Raw genomic sequence first — 21,660 nt, forward strand, 5'->3', positions numbered from 1 at the left:
GGGTCGAGGATGGAGTTCTCTTCAATGAATTTCGTGAGTTGGCCATTGTTTCATTGTAGATGCAGTTTCTGGGAAGTGTGTGCTGGCAGCATTGTGTGCCTGAGACCTTTGTGTGCTCGGAACTTCGTTTCTTTCCTGCACCCATTGTTTACTCAAGCACCTGTGTGCTCTGGGATCATTCAATCATTCACGCATTGTCTAACAAAGCCATCACTTGTTTCAAGGCACGGTGTGTGCCGGAGGACTTGTTGTGAGCTGGTGTCGTAAATGCTTTTGTCTGTTATACATGAGGTGGCCTTTAAGTGTAAACCCTTTCAAAGTTCCTATTCCACTACATCCTTAAATACACTTTCACCTTGCTCGTGGCAGTGCGGGAGTTGGGCCTCAACTGATTTTTAACCACAAACAGCTGTGTGCTGCTGCCTGCGATTGATGATGCTCCATATTTTCATGTTTCATATTTTCTAGAGTGTTCATTTTTAGGTTTCGCCTTTGCAATGCTTGTACTGTGCTTGTGAAATCTCTTGTATTTAACATACATAAAAAGGGAGGTGTTATCAGTTCTCGTGTCCAAACTACTTTTATTTTTTACTTTCTCTGGTTGCAAACATTTAAAACAGCTGTTACGTTTCTGATCTTTTCATCATGACGTCACCAAGGAGTATTCATGTGATCCCACTCTACATTTTATGGAGGCTTTAGTTCCTGAACTTGGTATTATGACTGTTTTGGGAAGTTATTTTAGTAGGGCTGCACGAGCCAAGTGAAGAGCTCGTCTCACTCTCTCCCCAATGTGAAGAACTAGACAACACTTCCATCTCCCGGTTATGTTTTTTAATTGAATATAAAAATTGCTCTTGGAACCTTTTCTCTTCAGGTGACGCCACGGGGTATGAGTAGTCAACTCAGACATCTTTTATTTTATGTTTCGCCTGCATAAACAACTTATTATTAATCCAAAAAGGGACAGTGTGGTCCAGCGAACAGTGCTGCCTGCTTGGACGCGCAGAACTGCCCCTTTAAAGGACAGGAGCTCTGCCCAGGAGTGAGGGCGCTGCCCCGGGTATGCCTGGTCCGCCAGGAAGGGCTGTACTGCCCATTGAATAGTACAGAGCTTCAAAGAAGCATGGTACTGCCCTTTAAAGGACAGGAGCTCTGTCCAGAAGTGAGGGCGCTGCCCCGGGTATGCCTGGTCTGCCAGGAAGGGCTGTTCTTCAATCTGTGTCTTTGGCTTGTCTGAATCCTGTTGTACAAGAGAATAATCAGCCGAGGAGAAACAACCTGACACAGCTCTTATTTTTTCAAAACATGGTCTGTGCTGCCCCCAAGTGGTGAATGTAGGAAGTGACCCTGCTGTTAGGAATTAAAAGGGGAATGAATCCTATACATTGTTCAAGGATGCACTCACTGCACTCTGAAGCATCTTGATGAGGTCAGGAGGTATGAGCTATAAATGCCTTCCCCTCTTATGTGGATTCATTTGAAAGCTTTTATTTGGTTAAATAAATCAACCATATACGCGATACAGTCATAAATCAATCTACAATAATAGTTATAAAATATGAAAGTACTGGGCTAATAAAATGTATATACATAGAAAGTCATGAACATATAATAATCCTTATACAGAAAGTGCAAGTACATAATTCATGTATGGACCCTAGCGAACTTCATACGCATGTATGGGTCCTAAGACAAAAAAGTGCACGTGCAAATAGTTACATGTAATGCCCTAAAAATCATACAGTCAGGTGTCAATGAACACAGCCTTCTCCTCTTATGTGGAGTCACAGAACGGGTTTGTTGAATAGCCGATGTTCCGTCGTGCATAGCGCTTGGCGGGCAGACTTGAACCAGCACCTCTGGACGCTAGTTCTCGCGCCCTGGTGGCACCTCGGTGTCGTGTTTGACACCTTATAAATCAGATTTAATGCCGGTGTTTTTGTTCCATATTATGCACCTAGTGAGAAAATAACAGCGCGCTGTATGTATTCGAGGGTGCGGAATCATTCTAGATTGTGGGAGTAAAGTGGGGTGAGGCTCACTTCTTTCAAACATCCGGGGATTATAATACTAACATGAATCTCATTGTTATGGTACATTGTATTTATATAGCGCTTACCTGCCATGACACGGCGCTGAAGCGCTTTGAGTCGAGCAGCACGCTTCTACATGAGAGAGAATACCATAAACGACAGAGAAGTACCAGGGAGTTCTCCATCACTGGTGGCTGGCGGGTGCAGCGCAGTCTGTTCATGTGTCTGGTTGGCACACAGGACAGGCCTGACGTGTGAGTGTTGGCATTACCGATGAGAGCATGACTTTTCACTCTGGGAAGTGGCGGCAGGGCCTCAGAAAATGGCTAACTTGTCATGTTTGGTTTGTGCAGCTGTAAAGTCTGTGACTGTATTGGCATCTTTTTATTTCCTCATGCCACCAGACAGGAAGGACGGTTGTTGCTCTCTGGTGCACGCACTGATTGCAAACAGTGCGGCTTGGAGATGGCTTCGAGGCACAAGGCCTTGGGTGTTCTGTCCTGAAGGTTGAATGGGGAAAGTGGCAGGGAACACACTTTTAAAATAGAAGCATCGCTTCAAGTGACATCTTGTCTAGCACATCCCCCACCGTGCAGTTAAATGACTGGTTAAAACTAACCCTGGGCGGTGAACTCCGCTCCGCTCGTAGAGTTTGCAGAGCTTCCCCCTCTCCGTGTTACACTGAGCTTGCGAAGTTCTGAAAAACTCCGCTTCGCGTTCAACAACGTCAAGTTTGCAAGCTCGAGCGAGGAAAAATCAACCACCTGGCGAGATTTGTCCTCATTCGCGATCACCAACATCAATTTGGCGAGTGCGAGTGTGGAAAATAATCCACCTGGTGAGATTTCTCAACGCGGGGGGTTCAGGTTTCTCATTGCGAGTGGTCACGTATGCTCGCGACCATTCGTGATGAGAAACTGCCCGTTCGTGTTGAGAAAGCTGACACTGGAGTAAAAATCTACTTGAGCGGCAGAAAAGGTAAGCTTGCACTGCGCATGGTGGGTGCAGTTCACAATTACTGCACAATGCGGACAAGCATTGGGCACTGTGCAATCACCACAAACTGTATTCTCCTACCGTATTCCACCGCTCGCGGAGCTCCGTGTAGTGCGGCAGAGCTTTTCTTGTACTACGCGTAGCTTGGCCTAGTGAAACTCCGTGACCTCTGCCCAAGTTTAGTTAAAACGTGGGTAACAGTGGTAGGGCTCTGCGTGATGCATTCTGGGAGGGGCACACCCAGCCTTTGTCTCAGTCTGTTTAGAATATTTACACTCTCTCCACTGCAGATGATTTATGGACAACAGTGAGTAATAACCATATAGTAAAATCCCATTCCTCGTGTGTGTGCACTGACTTCGGGGTACAGGTGTGTAACCTACCTGTGAGCAAGGGATGCTCTGACAGGTCTGTTGAACTCCAGACACCCTCTTACACAAACGACATGCAGTGTAGGGGTCTTAGATGCGCAGACGTAGTTTGCACCAACGGTGCAAGAAGTGATCGAGTCACCACACACCAAAACCAAGGTGCAAGACTTGTGCAGAGATCACTTTAGGAGGCTGGCTCTGGAGCTCAGTTCAAACAAGACAAGCTGCAGAGCGGTGCGTCTTGGTCACAGAATGGAGCTTCAGTGGTGACGACTGCAAACCAGGTCCAAGACAAGGCCCTCGGTTTAGTTTGGATAGCAGCGAACGGCAAAGCATCCAGGGCCAAATTCACAAAAGAAATCTGAGACAAAATCCTAACTTTACGACTTTCTGTATTCAAAAGTCGTAAAGTTAGGATTTTGTCACAGTTTCGGAGTAGTAAAGTTAGGATTCCTAACTTTACTACTCCTAAATGCCTTTTGTGAATAACGAAAGTCGTAACGTTAGGATTTTGTCTCAATTTACTCAGAATCGGGCCCCTCATTTGCTAATGTCTTACTCACCTTTTTACGTACCACAAACTGAGCAGACCTTTCAGCCTCAGCAGAGTTTTTCCTCAACTGCCACCTGAAACAAGCCAGGGGAAATCTGCTGAAAGGTGTGAAAGCCAAGATTATGGGCCACCTTATTATCCAAAGACCTGAATCAATCTTTGGCCACATTTCAAATATAGGCTGAGACACCATCTATAATAATAAAAGGGGCGTGTGGTCATGAACTAGTTCTGATTTAAGGTGGTTTTACATTTTAGCCATATTTTGGTTGGTATCTCCGTTTGTCATTTATGTTGAAAGCAGTTTAAGTTGAATTTGGTCATGTCTAGCGCTTTGAATCTGGGTACCTCTGGCAGTTCTTTGTGCTTTGTAAACAAATAACCACACATAAACAGCACTTCTCTTTACAAACTTAACCAACGTGTCCCCTGTAAGGCAAGAATGTAATCTGGCTTTTGAGAGTGATTTCATAATAGCATTCTAGCTACTTCCCTTCCCACTAACCCTTGACTGTAGAACAAGCACCTCGGTGAGAGTTTCATCAGCACTGGACATGTTTAGTGAAGTAAGGAGGTGTCTAGAGGAGAGAGGCCATGTTTAAAGGAACAAGGGTGCTTATTGAAGCAAGGTGAAAGGGATGTTTACTGAAGAAAGATACATGATTAGTGGGGTACAGAATGTTTAGCAGAGCATGGTGCATGTTTAGAGAGAATGGGCATGTTTGGAGAGCATGGGGCATGTTTAGGTGCTCAGGGGCTTGGACCGAGCGATGGGCATGTTCAACAGGATAGGGGCATGTTGAGGGGCGCACCCGACATACTCAGTGGGTATGGCTCATGAAGAAGCAGACCTGGGAAAACAGGTCCATATTAGGGGCCGCGGCTGCCTATTAGCACCAGTGACTTCTAAATTCACAAAGAAGCGAACGCTTTGTAACCTTGTCCTGCCTCACCTTTTCCTGGCCTGCCCTGTGCTTTTCCCCCAGTACAGTGTACAACATTTGGGTCCATTCAATCAATCAATTAGCCAGCATTTGTAGAACGCACCACTGTCACCCCTAGGGGTATCTGGGCGCTGTGAGTGCAGCGTGTCTGTCGAAGAGCCAGGTCTTGAGTTTCTTCCTGGAGTCTGCCAGGGACCGTGCTGTTCGAAGATGGAGGGGTAAGTTGTTCCAGGTTTTGGTGGTGATGTAGGAGAAGGAGCGGCCCCCGCTGCGGCTGCGACGGCTGCGGCCGGTCCATCGACATCGCTGCATGTTTTAGTGAGGTTCCATCTATAGAGCACAAGACCTTGGGTGCACACAAAATATACCCGACCACAGATGGTCTCAATTAGTGTCCACCATGTGAGGCAACAGGGAGACTGGTGGTTGATGGCAGCTGATAGTAGTGGAGGGCACACATCTTTCACCAACACTGCCTGTTTACCAACCTGCCCTGTTACGTCCATCCTGTCCACCATGATGGATTTTTACTGCTGCATTTCTGAAGGACAGTGTGCAGGGGGAATAGTGTATCATGGTGAATGCTGCATAGAACAGGAAACCCCCCCCCACACCACCACACTCTCCCTACCCGGGGTTTTCTTGTCTTCCCTGGGGATACAACCACCCGCATGCTTGCTTATTTGGGTCTCTGCCCCACTTTCATCTGGTGAAGCCTGGTCTAGTGGCTTAGTAGACTAACGCGCCCACTGCTGGGGTCTGTGTTTGACCACATGTTTGGTCACAGGTTCAAATCGTGGCATGTTCACTCGGCCTTTAAGCCTTCTGTGGTCAATATAATGTGTACTGATGAGTTGGGTAACAATAATCATCTAATATTCAGAGCCAAGATACCCATCTGGGTGAACTTGTGGTCTACAAATTCGTTATGTTATTAGGGGCCAGATGTAGGAAGTCTAATTCCGGTCGGTAACGGCCGAAATTACCGAATTTCGGCCGTTACCGACCAGAATTAGGCTTATCAGATGTAGGAGGCCAAATTGTAGGATTCGGTAATTTACCGAATCCTTAATGTAGAGAGCACTCAAGTGAGTGCTTTTTACATTTAAGGATTTGTTATTTACCACCAACTATTAGTTGGTGGTAAATTCCAAATACCTTTTAAAAAGCAATTGTGTACTTTTTATTCAGTGCCATGTGGCAGACATACATGCCCTTAGCATGTATGTCTGCCCCTTAGGGCATGTATGTCGCCACAAGTGCACCCACATGTGCACCCATGCACTATACAGGGGTGCAACAGGGTGTCAATGTGGCACCCTGCCACCCTTGTAGGTCTACCCCCTATTACCGATTCGGTATTTACCGAATCAGTAATTCTCATTCATTCCTATGGGCCTGGAGGCCCATAGGAATGAATGGGGAACACCGATTTGGTAAATACCGAATCGGTATTTACCGAATTTTACCGATTAAGTAAAATTTACCGAATCATTAGCTACATATCATTTACCGATTCTAAAATACCGAATCAGTAAAATTCGGTATTTTAGAAGCGGTAAATTATATTTACCTACATCTGGCCCTAAGAGTGGAATATACACACCCATATTTCAACTTCACTGACCTCCAGCAGTTCCTCACCATCGAGGTCGTTTCAAGTCTGGATTCACAAGAGAGAACGTGGCCTGCAGGGTCCGACTGGCCTCTCACTCCATCCACCACTGCTGAGACCAGGAAGGTTCACCGTGCCAAGACTGGAGGTCAGATGGGGCCCTAAGAGCTCAAATAAGTATCATACTCCGAGAGAGTTAGGGGCCAAGGGAAGCGAGGCGGAAAGAAACAATACAAGCGATGAGATGGAAGGGCAGGGGTGGACTGAAGAGTACGCCAAGGAGTCTGGGCTGTGGCCCAACTACTGCTTATGCATGTGGTCAGTCTTTGTGCCACGCTGTGTATGGACCTCGAAGGGCTGCTCACCTTGAGAGGCCCTAGAGTGGATGGTGTGAAGTGACTCATTTATTGTGTCCTTGAAGCATTTGCCCGGTATGTTTACACTGCCCTGCTCCCTGTTTTGCTGACAATGCGTTTTTTGGGTTACCTAATCGGTTGACCTAACTGTACTTTTCCTGGTCTTAATAAAAAGTTCTGGGCACTAGAAAAGTTGGGCAGTAACAGGGCCATACGTGTCGCTGGTCACTCTACAGGCCAAGACTAGGTGTGGGACCGGTTGTACATGATTTCATATAACCATTATTTCATAGAACAGCATTACTGAGAAACCATTTAAAATGAACTGTTTAATGGAAAGTTTCAGAATGAATGGCATTTACCTTTTCATAGAAACCATTTCACATAAATATGTTTTAAATGAAATTGGCATTTTCTTGCTTATTTTTTAATGTGTTAATGCAATGGTTGCAGAACTTACTTTCAGAAAGTTCTTTCCAAGGTATTTTTTTCAGTGTTATACTTCAGAATGCATACTTTTAGATTTATGTAATTTACACTGTCAGCCATTCACCACCACCAGCCCTAAACTCCACTTATCCATGAACCCTAAAAACCCCTCATCACCCCTAAACTCCACCCATTCCTGATATGTCAATGCTGCCTCCTGTGAAACCCTGAAACCCTCTTCTAGTGCCTAATCTCTACCCATTCCTGACCCCTAAAACTCTTCATCATCCCTAAACAGTACTCATCCCTGGGGTGACATACATGTATTACAATGGAAGGTTTGGGTAAGGCAAATAGTCTACTTTGTCAGGGCGACAAATCATTGTGAAACTGCACCCACAGGCTGCAATGACAGACCTGAAACATGTTTAAAGGGCTATTTAAATGTGTGGCGCAATCAGTGCAGCAGGCCCACTAGTAGCATTTCATTTACAGGCCCAGGGCATATGTAGTGCCACTTTACTAGGGACCTACTACTAAATTAAATATGCAAATTGGGTGCTAGCCAGTTCTACCATGCTTTAATGAGAGAGCACAAGTACTGGTTAGCAGTGGTAAAGTGTGTAGGGTCCTTAAAACCAACAAACATGGGTTTAGAAAACAGGAGGGTGAAGGAAGAACATCTGTGGATGATCCTGCAGGCAGGGCCAAGTCCAGCAAAGACAACAGTTTAGATTAAAGAAAGGTGTGACATAACACCCGTTTTCGAAGCTTAGGCGATGATGGAATATGGTGAATGGAGCAAGAAGTTTGCTGAGTGAGGCACTGAGCATTGTCAGCAAATAATGAGACGTTTTACAGAGAAGGGGTCATGGTTAGTACAGCAGTAGGCATGTTTAGGAGAACACATGACATGTTAGTAGAGTGGTGTCATGTTTAGCAGACTATAGAGCATGCTGAATGGAGTATGGGACATTCTTTGCAGTGACTGGACATATGTATCCAAGCCAGGGCAGGTCTGGTTCCTTGCTTTCTTTTTCTAAATCTGACCAGAGTGGGTCTGGTGACTGCCAGAGTGAAGGTTTCCACCGCACACGCTTCCCCGTCCCTTCTTGGTGGTGACCAAGTGTGCGAGGGCTGCAGACCCTCAAAGAGCAGAGACACAGGGATTCAGCAAATGTACAGAGTCCATAAGGCAGGTGCCAGCTACAAGGATATACCATCATTGTGTACAACTTAGGGTGCAGCAAAGACTGCAGATGTTGAGTTTATTCTGGGTAAATCACAGTGCACTGAATGACAGGGCACATACTGTGGGGCAGGTCAGTATAACAGCCGAGGCAGAGATGAGTCCTATCCCCATAGCATGCACTTATGGACTAATGACGTCACAGCTCCAAGAGGCGAGCCAAGGAATCGAGGCACTGAGGAGGGAAGACAAACTCAAGAACGAATCTCACCAGAGCCTGATGAAAAGACCTGACCCCACAGAACACCAAAAATACTATAGCCTAGGTTTCTCTTTACTATAGTGCTTGCACCAGCTACAGGTATTCTCGGCGCTCCAGCACAGAAAGCTGCCCTCCACAGTTTAACTGGAAACTTACATGGAAAACAGACCGGTTTAAAAACATTTCTGAAAGCCAGGATATTAAAAATCACAGAGCCTTCAAGAAAGTGAGAACAGGTCATTCACAAGCATAGTGTCACAGTGCATACTCTGCTTACACCTTTTGTGAGAGCCCTGTGAGACTGGGACGCACAGGTTACTCACACCCATACTGTACGCCACTTTATAACTTGCTGAGCTTCCCATTTTTAAGGAATCCACACTTCTCTTTGAAAGTTACGACGACATATCATAGTCTGGGGGGTTAAAGTGGATCACGGAATCGAGAAGATGCTCAGCAGTGAAAGGCTTGTTTGAAGAGCCATGATTTGAAGCGTCTCCCAAACCGAATAAAATTGTCTGCGTGGCATAACTGCTCTGGGAGAGGATTCTGTAAGACTGGAGCTTGCACTGAGAAGCTACAGCCTCCTTTACTTTTGTTTTTGCACTTAGGGATTACCAATCTGTTGAATTGATTAGGGATGTCACCCACACAGGAAACATCCCACATCCACAGCTGACTGCGTTTAGGGCGGTTTCTCTGGACGAAGTGGGAAAGACTCTGGCCAAGATGAAAAGCGGCTCCCCCTGTGACCCCCTCCCATGAGATTCCTGAAAACAGTTGCCCCTGCTATCGTGCCCCCTATTACGGAGCTGATTAACATCTCGTTGTCCCAAGGCTCTGTCCCTCCGAGCTGGAAGGGTGCAGTAGTCAAAGCTCTTCTTAAAAACCCCCAACTGGACCCCACCGATCTGGCAAACTACAGGCCGATCTCGCTCCTCCCGGGCATTAGCAAAATGGCCGAAAAACTGGTCAATGTCCAACTGTTCCAGTTCCTCGAATCCAACAACCTTCTGCGTCGGTCCCAAACTGGGTTTCGTCCTGGCCACGGCACGGACACCGCCCTCCTCGCAGTCATTGAGGAGGCAAGGTGCATTTTGGATTCAGGAGGGTCAGTGGCAGTGATCCTCCTGGACCTTAGTGCAGCCTTTGACACAGTGAACCACCGTGTCTTGCTCCACCGGCTGGCCAGGGCAGGACTCGGGGGCACCGCACTGGCCTGGATAGAATCTTTTCTGTCGGGCCGCTCGTTCCAGGTCTGGGACGGTAACTCCCGCTCAGCCTCACTCCCTCTGTCTAGCGGGGTCCCCCAGGGGTCTTCGCTAAGTCCCACCTTGTTTAACGCTTACATGGCCCCTCTGGAGGACGTAGTTGCCCCATTGGGATCAAGATTGTGAGCTACGCGGACGACACGCAATTGGTCGTCTCGCTCTCACATCTTGACCACCGCCCAGACAATCTGTTGAACTGCCTCCAGGAAATCCACCACTGGATGTGCGAGTCATCACTTAAGCTCAACGGATCTAAAACCGAAGTCATGCTGATGGGCAAGAAATAGTCAGCAATTCCTCCATCGGTCTGGCCCGATGTTTTTGGCACGGTGCTCACCCCGAAGAAGGAAATCAAGACTTTGGGGGTCTGGCTTGAACCTGATCTGTCCATGAAGACCCAGGCAGCCAAAACAGCAGGAACCTGTTTCGGACTCATGCGATCCATCCGAAAGATCCTTCTGCTACTCCCTCCCCTATCTAGGAAACTCCTGGTTCAAGGCCTGATCCTTGCTCGTCTGGACTACAGTAATGCCGTCTATCTAGGAGCCCCCGAATCTACTCTGGCAAAACTTCAGCGCACCCAAAATGCGGCTGCCCGGCTGCTAATGAGTCTTCCCTCCAGAGCCTCTGCCAGGCCAGCGCTCAAGGCCCTACACTGGCTTCCAGTGCGACAGAGGATAGAGTTTAAGGCTATGTGTACCGCCCACAAACTCCTCAACGGTCTAGGCCCCTCGATCCTGAGAGACATGGTCAACCCGTATAAAGCACCCAGACTCCTGCGCTCGGACAATGAGCGTCTGGCCAATGTCCCAAGATTCAGGAAGGCGCGCACTGGTGGTCGACGCTTCGCAGTAAAAGCGTCCTCAGGCTGGAACTCGCTCCCACGCTGCTTGCGGCTGGAACCCTGCCACCTTCGCTTCCGCAAAAAGCTGAAAACTCTCCTTTTCCCCAAATAGGACCTCCTTTCCTCCCTTGGTCATCGCAAGTCCTTACAGCGCGGGGATGCCTCCGGGTAACCAGGCGCTCTACAAATCGTTAAATAAATAAATAATAAAATGTCGTTCTTGACACTGCTGACCACAGAGCAGGGGCCACGCCATTCAGGATCTTAATGCGGACACAGCATGTCTCAAACTGGACCCTAAACAAAAACAGAACAGGTAGTAGGAGAACTCTGCGCAGGGAAGTGCTTAACACCTTCGCCTCAGGGCTAATTCCCCCCCGGCGCTGAGGGGAGGGTTGGCACGTGCAGCGCCGCGTTGCTTGTGACGAGCTCGGCTCGTCACGCTGCCCAGTTGCGCTGTGCTCATGACGAGCTGATCTCGTCATGACCACGCCCGTTTTATTAGAACGCTCAGCACAGCGGGGGAATTAGCCCCGCATGTGAGCGCCGTGCGTGTCATGACGAGATCAGCTCGTCATGAGCACAGCGCAACTGGGCAGCGTGACGATCCGAGCTCGTCATGAGCACGGAAGGAGTTATAGTAATTCCAATAAATATTCCAATCAGTGCTAATGCTCCAAGGTCACCATACAACGACCACCCCACGTCGTGAACTGCAGATAGCAGATAGTTGGCAACCTGAGCAGCTAGCACACAAGTAGAAGCAACAAATAAAGTCCAAATGTCAGTCCTTGGTGTGTTATTCTTGTTTTAGTCTAAGTTTTTTAGGTATATTTCTTATACAGGACCCTGTGTCTGCCGGGCCAATGCATGGGCTTCAATAAGGCAGTGTCATCTGTGATCAGTGGAAGCTTATATATCACGCACGCACTTATACACGACAGTCACACAAGTCCTGATTGTCAGGCGAAGTCCAGCTTTACAGCTCCTTAAGCTTTAATTAGTCATAGTTTTCTGCGAGAAAGTTCAAGGTTGCAAGAAGAAATGTTTGGCAATTCTCAAATCTATAAAGAAATCAATAGACACCATGTGGCACACCAAGATATATCACATCACCCAGCAAAGCATATGAACAGATCAAAGCTTATTACAGTCTACTACGATATCACAACTCAAGGCACACCACTGCATCGCATCACAGCTCACTGCAACCCATCACAACATCAGGGCTCAAGGCAACTTGGAACATCAAAAGACACAATACACCACCACAGAGCAGCTCTTCATAGTATCAGGACATATCACAGCACTTCATAATATCCCAGCACTAGTGCATTACTGGGGAGAATACATAGAACCAACATGCCTGCCCACAGGCCTTCAAAGAAAGTCAGGTTTACAGGGGTCTAGCGCTACTTACAGTTCCAGCTCGCCTCGTACCACTGGATCAGCCGCTCCTGTTCTGTGGTCAGACTTCTGGCAGACATCTGTCCCTAGGATGGGGAGAGAGTGGTAAGAGAAGCAGCATAAGAAGGCAGCAGAACACTTAGGAACAGCTGGATTTCAAGGCATAGCACCTGTCCAGTCTGTCTTCAGAGAGATGGTTCACGGCACATTTTCAATGTTTCAAGGCAGTGTCTCTTTATTTGCGATATCGAGGAAGATGCAGGTTCGAGCAGGACCTGTCTCTTGAGACCCTATAGAGGGACGCTCTCACAGTCGTGGGACCCATACTCCGAGGATGCAGGTGCGAGGGAGACCTCTAGTATTTTGCAAGTTAAGTTAGCATTTGCGGCACCATTTTCTTTTTAGCTGCCGTTTTGTACTGTGATCGAAAGCAAGCTTCTGTCTCATGAACTGTCTGCCTCAGCGGAAAGCTGCTTTGGGCTACGTCTTCTTATTGTATTCAAGGTTGGATCCTAATGCACTAATGAATAGCTTATACTCTTTTTGCATGCCTTTCCTCTCTCGTAGCCCTGCTCCCACACTAGAGAGCATTGAACCTGAACAAGACAACCTTGAGAATGGGATAACATGTACCCGTTCAACGGTGGTAGCTCATCCTTCTGTACCTCCTTTGTTCATCAGTGCCCGAGCTGGAAAATTCCAGTCTGGATGGAACTTTAGGGGTGTTGGAAATGCATATTATGTTTTACCAATTGTCCTGAAGTCAGTCCCCTCGGTAGCAGCTAAGGAGGCTAGTCCGACTGGACTCCACTCGAGCGCAATTGCTAATAAATACCTTGGTTTGTATACTCTACTGTCTCACCGACTCTTCATTTCTTGGAAGGCAGAGAGGTGGTCGCGAGTGACCCGGGTGGCCCTAATCGGGTCACTTCCATCAAGAGTATGCAGATTCAAGGGAGATCTGCCTCTTGAGGCGGCAAAAAGGGAAGCTTCTCACAGTCGAGGGACCCATACTCACAGGACGGAGGTTTGAGGGAGACCTGCCTCTTGAAACGGCAGAGAGGAAAGCTTCTCACAGTAGAGGGACCCATACTCACAAGACTCAGATTTGAGGGAGACCTGCCTCTTGAGGCGGCAAAAAGGGAAGCTTCTCACAGTCGAGGGACCCATACTCACAGGACGGAGGTTTGAGGGAGACTTGCCTCTTGAAACAGCAGAGAGGAAAGCTTCTCACAGTAGAGGGACCCATACTCACAAGACTCAGATTTGAGGGAGACCTGCCTCTTGAGACAGTGTAAAGAGAATCTTCTCGCAGTCGAGGGACCCATACTCACAGGACGCAGGTTCGAAGGAGACCTGCCTCTTGAGACAGCGTAGAGGGAAGCTTGACACAGTCGAGGGACCCATACTCACAGAACGCATGTTCAAGGACGACCTGCCTCTTGAGACAGTGTAGAGGAAAGTTTCTCGTAGTCGAGGGACCCATACTCACAGGACGCACGTACGAAGGCGACCTGCCTCTTGAGACAGTGTAGAGGGAAGCTTCTCGCAGTCGAGGGACCCATACTCACAGGACGCAGGTTTGAGGGAGACCTGCCTCTTGAAATGGTGTAAAGGGCAGCTTCTCACAGTCGATGAACCCATACTCGCAGGACACAGGTTCAAGGGGGAGCAGTCTCTTGAGACAGCGTAGAGGGAAGTTTCTCCCAGTCAAGGGACCCATACTCACAGGATGCAGATTCAAGGGAGACCTGCCTCTTGAGACAGCGTAGAGGGAAGCTTCTCACAGTGGAAGGACCCATACTCGCAGGACGCAGGTTCGAGGGGAGCAGTCTCTTGATACAGTATAGAGGGAAGATTCTCACAGTCGAGGGACCCATACTCGCAGGATGCAGGTTCGAGGAAGACCTGCCTCTTGAGATAGCGTAGTGCAGGGATATTCAAAGTACGGCCCGGGGGCCGCTTGCCGCCCTTTTGACCTTTAACTGCGGCCCCCCCTAGTGAACAGCAGCACAAGTTGCTGTTTAGTTGCTGAGCACTACCATTTAGATTTTTTTTTTAAATAAACTGGCAAGATTTATTAACCTGAAAATAAATGCTTGCCCGTTTATTTAACGTTTATTTATACCACCTGACACTCTCCCTGACCCACCCAGAGTCCCTAACACCACACTGCTGACATCAGTGCGGCCCTCGGTCACACCACAGACCATACTTTGTGGCCCCTGGTCAAGTGTTTTTGAGTGCCCAGGGCGTGAGGGAAGCTTTTCACAGTTGAGGGACTCATTCTCCCAGGACGCAGGTTCGAGGGAGACCTGCCTCTTGAGACAGTATAGAGAAAATCTCAAATAAACTGCCCTGGTATTCCACGGACTGGAAAATTCTTAAGCGTAGTTGCAAGAGGGCTGAAAGAAAGTGGAGAAGAAACTTATCCTGCGAGAATAAAAATGAATATAGACTGGTACTTAGGGAATACAAGAACCAATGAAAAATCGCACAATCCACTTACTATCAAGGGAAAATTGCCGATGCCGCTATTTCACCTAGGGACATTTTTTAAATCTTTAAGTCTCTGGTCACTCCCCCTTGTCCCTCTAATGAAGTAATTGACCCCCAGAAACGCTGCCTTGTACTGGCCCATTTCTTTGCCACGAAGGTAGCTAACATATACTCAGCCTTCTGAACTTCTGACACCATCGAGACCACCGTCCCTTTGACTCTGTCGGTTCCCCCCATAGCACTTGAGTCCTTCCCTGTGTTAGATTTGCCCATGGTGGAAAGACTCCTCAGGAATCTTAAATCCGGCTCCCCTTTAGACATCGTTCCTCCATCTGTACTTAAACAGGCCTCGGCCACTGTTGCTCCTATTATTAGGGATGTCATCAATTCCTCCTTGATGGCAGGTGTAGTGCCCTCTCCATGGAAGCAGGCCAGAGTTAAGGCTCTATTAAAAAAACCTAGCCTTGACCCGGAAGACTGGTCTAACTATCGACCCATTTCTCTGCTTTCAGGGCTTAGTAAAATTGCAGAGTCAACCTTGCATTATCTTTGTTCATTGAGAACGAGGGAGCCCTGCATTCCACCGAAACGGGCTTCAGAACTAAGCATGGAACAGAGACTGCTCTGGTTGCGGTGGTGGAGGAGACTAGGAAAATTGTTGATGCAGGAGGCTGCGCGGCGGTGGTCTTGTTGGACCTCAGTGCAGCCTTCGACACGGTAAACCACCCACTCCTGATCCACCGTCTGCGGGAGGCTGGCATTGCAGGGGTTGCCCTTAAATGGCTCCAGTCCTTTCTGTCGAAGAGAACCTTTTCAGTCTTCGAAGATGAAGCAGCATCCAACCAACTTCCACTGCATTACCGCGTTCCCCAGGGATCTTCATTGAGCCCGACCATGTTTAACATCTACATGAGGCCTTTGGCTGATGTGGTTCTACCCTGGAGAATCCAGCTGGTCACCTACGCTGATGACACGCAGTTGGTTGTTTTCCTTGCTAGGGCGGATGCTGTGGATTCTGGGACTAACAACCTGTCCCCTTGTCTTAACAAGGTTCTCGATTGGATGGATGCCTCTTTTCTAAAGCTCAACGGATCAAAAACCAAGATCATGTTGCTGGGATATAAGGCCCCCATTAATCTTGATTTTTGGTGGCCGAGTTGTCTGGGCCCCTCTCCTACCCCGAAGAACCAAATCAAGATTCAGGGGGTTTGGCTTGATCCCACTCTGGGCTTTCAAGTTCAGGCTCGTAAGGTCACCTCGACTTGTGATGGCCTTTTGAGGCTTCTAAGGAAGGTGCTGACCCTACTTCCGTTCGAGGGAGACGGATCCTTGTCCAGTCCCTGATTCTCTCTCGACTGGACTACGTAAATGCGTATATCTGGGTGCACCCTTAGGCACTATTAAGATACTTCAGTCCGTCCAGAACTGTGCAGCTCATATGCTCTTGGAGGTACCGAGATATGGCTCGGCGAAGGCTGCCGTGCGGTCTCTTCATTGGCTACAGGTGCAGGAAAGGATCCAATTTAAAGCCATGTGTATGGCCCATATGTCGATAACTAACAACAGTCCGGCCATCCTGCTCCCTCTGTTCTGCCATTATCAATCTTCCAGAGCCTTAAGATCTAACCATCGTAATCTGCTCTCTGTTCCGAGGGTCAAGCGCTCTCGTTCAGGTGGCCGCCGTTCATGCAGCAAAAAGCTGGAATCAACTTCCCGATAACTTATGGCTCGAACCCAATCATCTAACGTTTAGAAAACAGCTGAAGACCTTCCTGTTCTGCTGAGTGGTGTTGCTCCGTTATGGGTATAAAAGCGCTGGGATGCCTCCGGGTAGCCAGCGCTCTACATATATGTATTCATTCATTCATTCATTCAAAATCTTCTCGCAGTCGAGGGACCCATACTCCCAGGATGCAGATTCAAGGGAGACCTGCCTCTTGAGACACAGTAGAGGGAAGCTTCTCGCAGTGAAGGGGCCCATATTCACAAGACGCACGTTCAGGGGCTACTTGCTTCATGAGACAGTATAGAGGGAAGCTTCTCGCAGTAGAGGGACCAATACTCACAGGACGCAGGATAGAGGGAGACCTGCCTCTTGACACAGTGTAGAGGGAAGCTTCTCGCAGTTGATGGACCCATACTCACAGGACGCACATACAAAGGCGACCTGCCTCCTGAGACAGTGTAGAGGGAAGCTTCTCACAGTCAAAGGACACATACTCACAGGACGCAGGATAGAGGGAGACCTGCCCTTTGAGATAAGGGTAGCCTCTCCAAATTAAGGGACTCATACTCACAAGACATACATTTGAGACATATCTGCCTCTTGAGATGGTGTAGAGGGAAGCTACTCACAGTCAAGAGGCGCATACTCACAGGATGGAGGTTCGAGGTAGACCTGCCTCTTGACACAGCGTAGAGGGAAGCTTATAGCAGTCTATGGACCCATACTCACAAGACGCACGTTGGAGGGAGACTTGCCTCTAGGACAACATAGAGTGAAGCTTCTCACAGTAGAGGGAACCATACTTACAGGACCGGGTTCAAGGGATACCTGCCTCTTGAGACAGCGTAGGGGGAAGATTTTCACAGTCCAGGAGCCCATACTCACAGGGTGCAGGTTTGAGGGACATCTGCTCTCGGGACAGCGTAGAGGGAAGCATCGCACAGTCGAGGGACCCATACTCACTAGACGTAGGTTCGAGGGCGACCTCCCTCTTTGGACAGTGCAGAGGGAAGTTTCTCACAGTCAAGGGATCCATACTCACAGGACACAGGTTAGAGGGAGGCCTGTCTATTGAGTCAGCATAGAGGGAAGATTCTCACAGTCGAGGGACCCATACTCACAGGACACAGGTTCGAGGGAGAACAGCCTCTTGAGGCGATGCTTCACGTTGTCGAGGTACCCATACTCACAAGACGTAGAAGGAGACCTGCCTCCAGAGTCTTGAGGCGATGTAGAGGGATGCTTCATGCAGTTGAGGGACCCATTTTCACAGGATGCAGGTTCGAGGGAGACCTGCCTCTTGAGACACTATAGAGGGAAGCTCTCACAGTTGTGGGACCCATACTCCCAGGATGCAGGTTTGAGTGAGACCTACCTCTTGAGTCAACGTAGCGGGAAGCTTCTCGCAGTAGAGGGAACCATACTCACAGGACGCAGGAACGAGGGGCACCTGTCTCTTGACACTGTAGAGGGAAGCTTCTGGAGGCCCATATTCATGGTAAGGTAGCACATGGATGATCTGTCAATAGAGTCAAGTCCCATCTACGATGAATAAAGCTGCTTACCTGCTGTGTTTTGCCTTTGAAAGAAGGATCACCGCCTTCCAGGCGCCGGTGCTTCTCGAGAGAAAGATGAACCAGGCCATCTCTATGTCCTTCTTCGTTTCCGTTCTTCATCTTCCAACTTGACCTTAAAGATACAGGTGCACTGCAATGAAGACAGCGAAGAGATACTCTGCACATAACATAGACAAGAGCTTTGATTCAAACGTGGAAAAACTAGAGCCAGGAGACAGCATGAAGGAAAACCTGGAGACAGCAGACAGAGCTGGTGACAGTACTCAGATAACCAGGAGACAGCATGAAGAGAAACCTGAAGACAGCATGAGACAGAGCTGGAGACAGTACTCAGATAACCAGGAGACAGCATGAAGAGAAACCTGAAGACAGCATGAGACAGAGCTGGAGACAGTACTCAGATAACCAGGAGACAGCATGAAGAGAAACTGGAGACCGCATGAGACAGAGCTGGAGACAGTACTCAGATAACCAGGAGACAGCATGAAGAGAAACCTGAAGACAGCATGAGACAGAGCTGGAGACAGTACTCAGATAACCAGGAGACAGCATGAAGAGAAACCTGAAGACAGCATGAGACAGAGCTGGAGACAGTACTCAGATAACCAGGAGACAGCATGAAGAGAAACCTGAAGACAGCATGAGACAGAGCTGGAGACAGTACTCAGATAACCAGGAGACAGCATGAAGAGAAACTGGAGACCGCATGAGACAGAGCTGGAGACAGTACTCAGATAACCAGGAGACAGCATGAATAGAAACCTGAAGACAGCATGAGACAGAGCTGGAGACAGTACTCAGATAACCAGGAGACAGCATGAAGAGAAACCTGAAGACAGCATGAGACAGAGCTGGAGACAGTACTCAGATAACCAGGAGACAGCATGAAGAGAAACTGGAGACCGCATGAGACAGAGCTGGAGACAGTACTCAGATAACCAGGAGACAGCATGAAGAGAAACCTGAAGACAGCATGAGACAGAGCTGGAGACAGTACTCAGATAACCAGGAGACAGCATGAAGAGAAACCTGAAGACAGCATGAGACAGAGCTGGAGACAGTACTCAGATAACCAGGAGACAGCTTGAAGAGAAACTGGAGACAGCATGAGACAGAGCTGGAGACAGTACTCAGATAACCAGGAGACAGCAGGAGAGAAACCTGAAGACAGCATGAGACAGAGCTGGAGACAGTACTCAGATAACCAGGAGACATCATGAAGAGAAACTTGAGACAGCATGAGACAGAGCTGGAGACAGTACTCAGATAACCAGGAGACAGCATGAAGAGAAACCTGAAGACAGCATGAGACAGAGCTGGAGACAGTACCCAGATAACCAGGAGACAGCATGAAGAGAAACTGGAGACCGCATGAGACAGAGCTGGAGACAGTACTCAGATAACCAGGAGACAGCATGAAGAGAAACCTGAAGACAGCATGAGACAGAGCTGGAGACAGTACTCAGATAACCAGGAGACATCATGAAGAGAAACTTGAGACAGCATGAGACAGAGCTGGAGACAGTACTCAGATAACCAGGAGACAGCATGAAGAGAAACCTGAAGACAGCATGAGACAGAGCTGGAGACAGTACTCAGATAACCAGGAGACAGCATGAAAAGAAACTGGAGACAGCATGACACAGGATGAGACCGAGTAGGACACAGCACTAAGATAACTATGAGTAAATTAGCAGAACCATTGAAAACAGCACGAGACAGAGGATAAAGCACTAAGATAAGCTGGAGTCAGTAGGAAGACAAACTGAAAATAATCTTAAAAGAACAGTGGAGAAGGCTGCAGAATGATGCCATGATTGGAGAACATACATCGAACATAAGATGAAAGAACCTGTAGTCAGCCTAACATTAACTTGTAAATAACCCGAAAATAACCTTTCAACATCATAAACATGCAGAAATGAAGATAAGCTGTAGACTTAGGGCGTTCCACGTACTCTTTTTAAATTATTGGTGTTGTTACTGATTGAGGGGAGCTAAACCCCACTCAAGCAAGAACCACAGTCTCTGTCAGGGCAACACTCAAACAAACCACAAATAAACCTGTGCTTAACCCTCTGGTAGCTTGAGACAAAGGTAGTCAGGCTTAACTTAGAGGCAATGGGTAATACATTTATGTAGCACTTCAAAGAGTAACGTGAAAACACAAAACAAGAAAAATCTCACGCCAATTTACAAACATAGAATAAAATTAAATAAATGATTTGACAACAGAACAAAAACCCAATCAGTAGATCCGGAGGCATGCAGTTTTAAAGATTTCAAATAAGTAAAGCGCCTAAAATCACAAAGCGACACTCACAAATATCTGGTCATGGGAGACTGGTTCAAGTGCCACCTCAGGCCAACCATGATGGAGTGCGTGCCGGATGAAGGTACCTGGTTAGTCCCGCTGAAAGAGTTACCTTCAAAGTGCAGCACAAAGTGTACATTCACTCTGGATGGGCCACATGGAGCAAGGGGAGCGTCGTACATGGACGTCACTGAAGTGTAAAGAGCAGGCCGGGCATTGCGGACGGTAGTCACTGTAGCACAAAGCTCCTGTTGGGAGTGGCAGGGGTTTAGGATGGACCTTCATGTTGGTAGTCACCATGAGCTGTGGATGCTGTAGTGCAAAGTGCAGATCACACGCTGCCGGGTATCGTTGGCGGCCACTGTAGCTTAAATAGTCTGGTTCGCCAGAATTTCACATTGGTGGGAAGTCTGGGTGGTAAGATATTGGTGTTCACTAAGAGCCCAAAACTTCAGGAGAGCACAATTGAGGTCACACCAAGGATCCAGGGTATGAGCGGCACCACTCCAGCAGAGCAGAGGCCAGCAGGGTTCAGACAGGTCAAGTTGCATGCCATGCAGAAAGCCAGGTGGGCAGTAACAGGGAGCCTCTGCAGCTTGTTATCTCCCTGTAGTTAAAAACAGGAGGGCAGTCAGCTGACCCTTGGAGTCACTTCAGCGTGGGTTGAAGGGTGTAGGTCTAGTCTTCCTTGTCAGAAAGCGGGGAAGCAGAGCAGTAGAGTGGCAGTCCTTCTGGCAGCAAAGCAGCACAGCAGTCCTTCTGTAGTACCCACGGGTCCAAGAGTGCACTAGAGAGCTGGTTCTGAGGGTCCAATACTTATACCTGGTGCCCACTTTGAAGCAGGAGAAGGTTCTGGAGGTACCCACCCCCATGAGCGTTTGGAATTTCCTGCCTCCTTTCCCTGGCCCTAGCTTGTTTAGGGTCACAATAGACTAGTGTCGGATCTTTGTCACTATGCTAAGGGAGAGCCTTTGTGATGTGCAAGTGTGGTAGGTGACAGCTCCACCCCCCCCCCCACCCCACCTCAGTAAGTCAGAGATGGCCGATCCTGCCAACACCTATGGCTTTTTATTTCGATGTCTGGGAGCAATACACAAAGACCAAGTGCCAGCTACACCTACTCATGTGATCCAAAAGGCAGGCACCAGACACGTTATGCTAAAACAGCTTGATCTACACAGTCATATCTAATTTTGTTTTCTGAACAAATCCCTTGTTGGCATTCGTGTAGGAGAGTAGGGTCTGAAATCCTATGATCACCCAGATTTTTT

The 21,660-nt window shown here is 48.1% G+C and overlaps 1 protein-coding gene across 3 annotated transcripts in view; it reads right to left on the reverse strand.

Annotated features, from left to right (window-relative positions):
• The window catches only part of LOC147729362 (uncharacterized), a 347,110-nt gene that overhangs the window by 243,255 nt on the left and 82,195 nt on the right, over positions 1–21,660 (reverse strand). For all 3 annotated transcript variants that reach the window (XM_086959634.1, XM_086959632.1, XM_086959631.1), the window contains 2 exons: positions 18,064–18,187; positions 12,287–12,359 (listed from right to left, as the gene is read on the reverse strand). In XM_086959634.1, coding sequence (XP_086815760.1) covers positions 12,287–12,359; positions 18,064–18,187 — 197 coding nt within the window. The remainder of the gene's footprint in view (positions 1–12,286; positions 12,360–18,063; positions 18,188–21,660) is intronic.

This window comes from Lissotriton vulgaris, chromosome 2_2 (assembly GCF_964263255.1).
Source record: "Lissotriton vulgaris chromosome 2_2, aLisVul1.2, whole genome shotgun sequence".
Classification (NCBI taxonomy): domain Eukaryota; kingdom Metazoa; phylum Chordata; class Amphibia; order Caudata; family Salamandridae; genus Lissotriton; species Lissotriton vulgaris.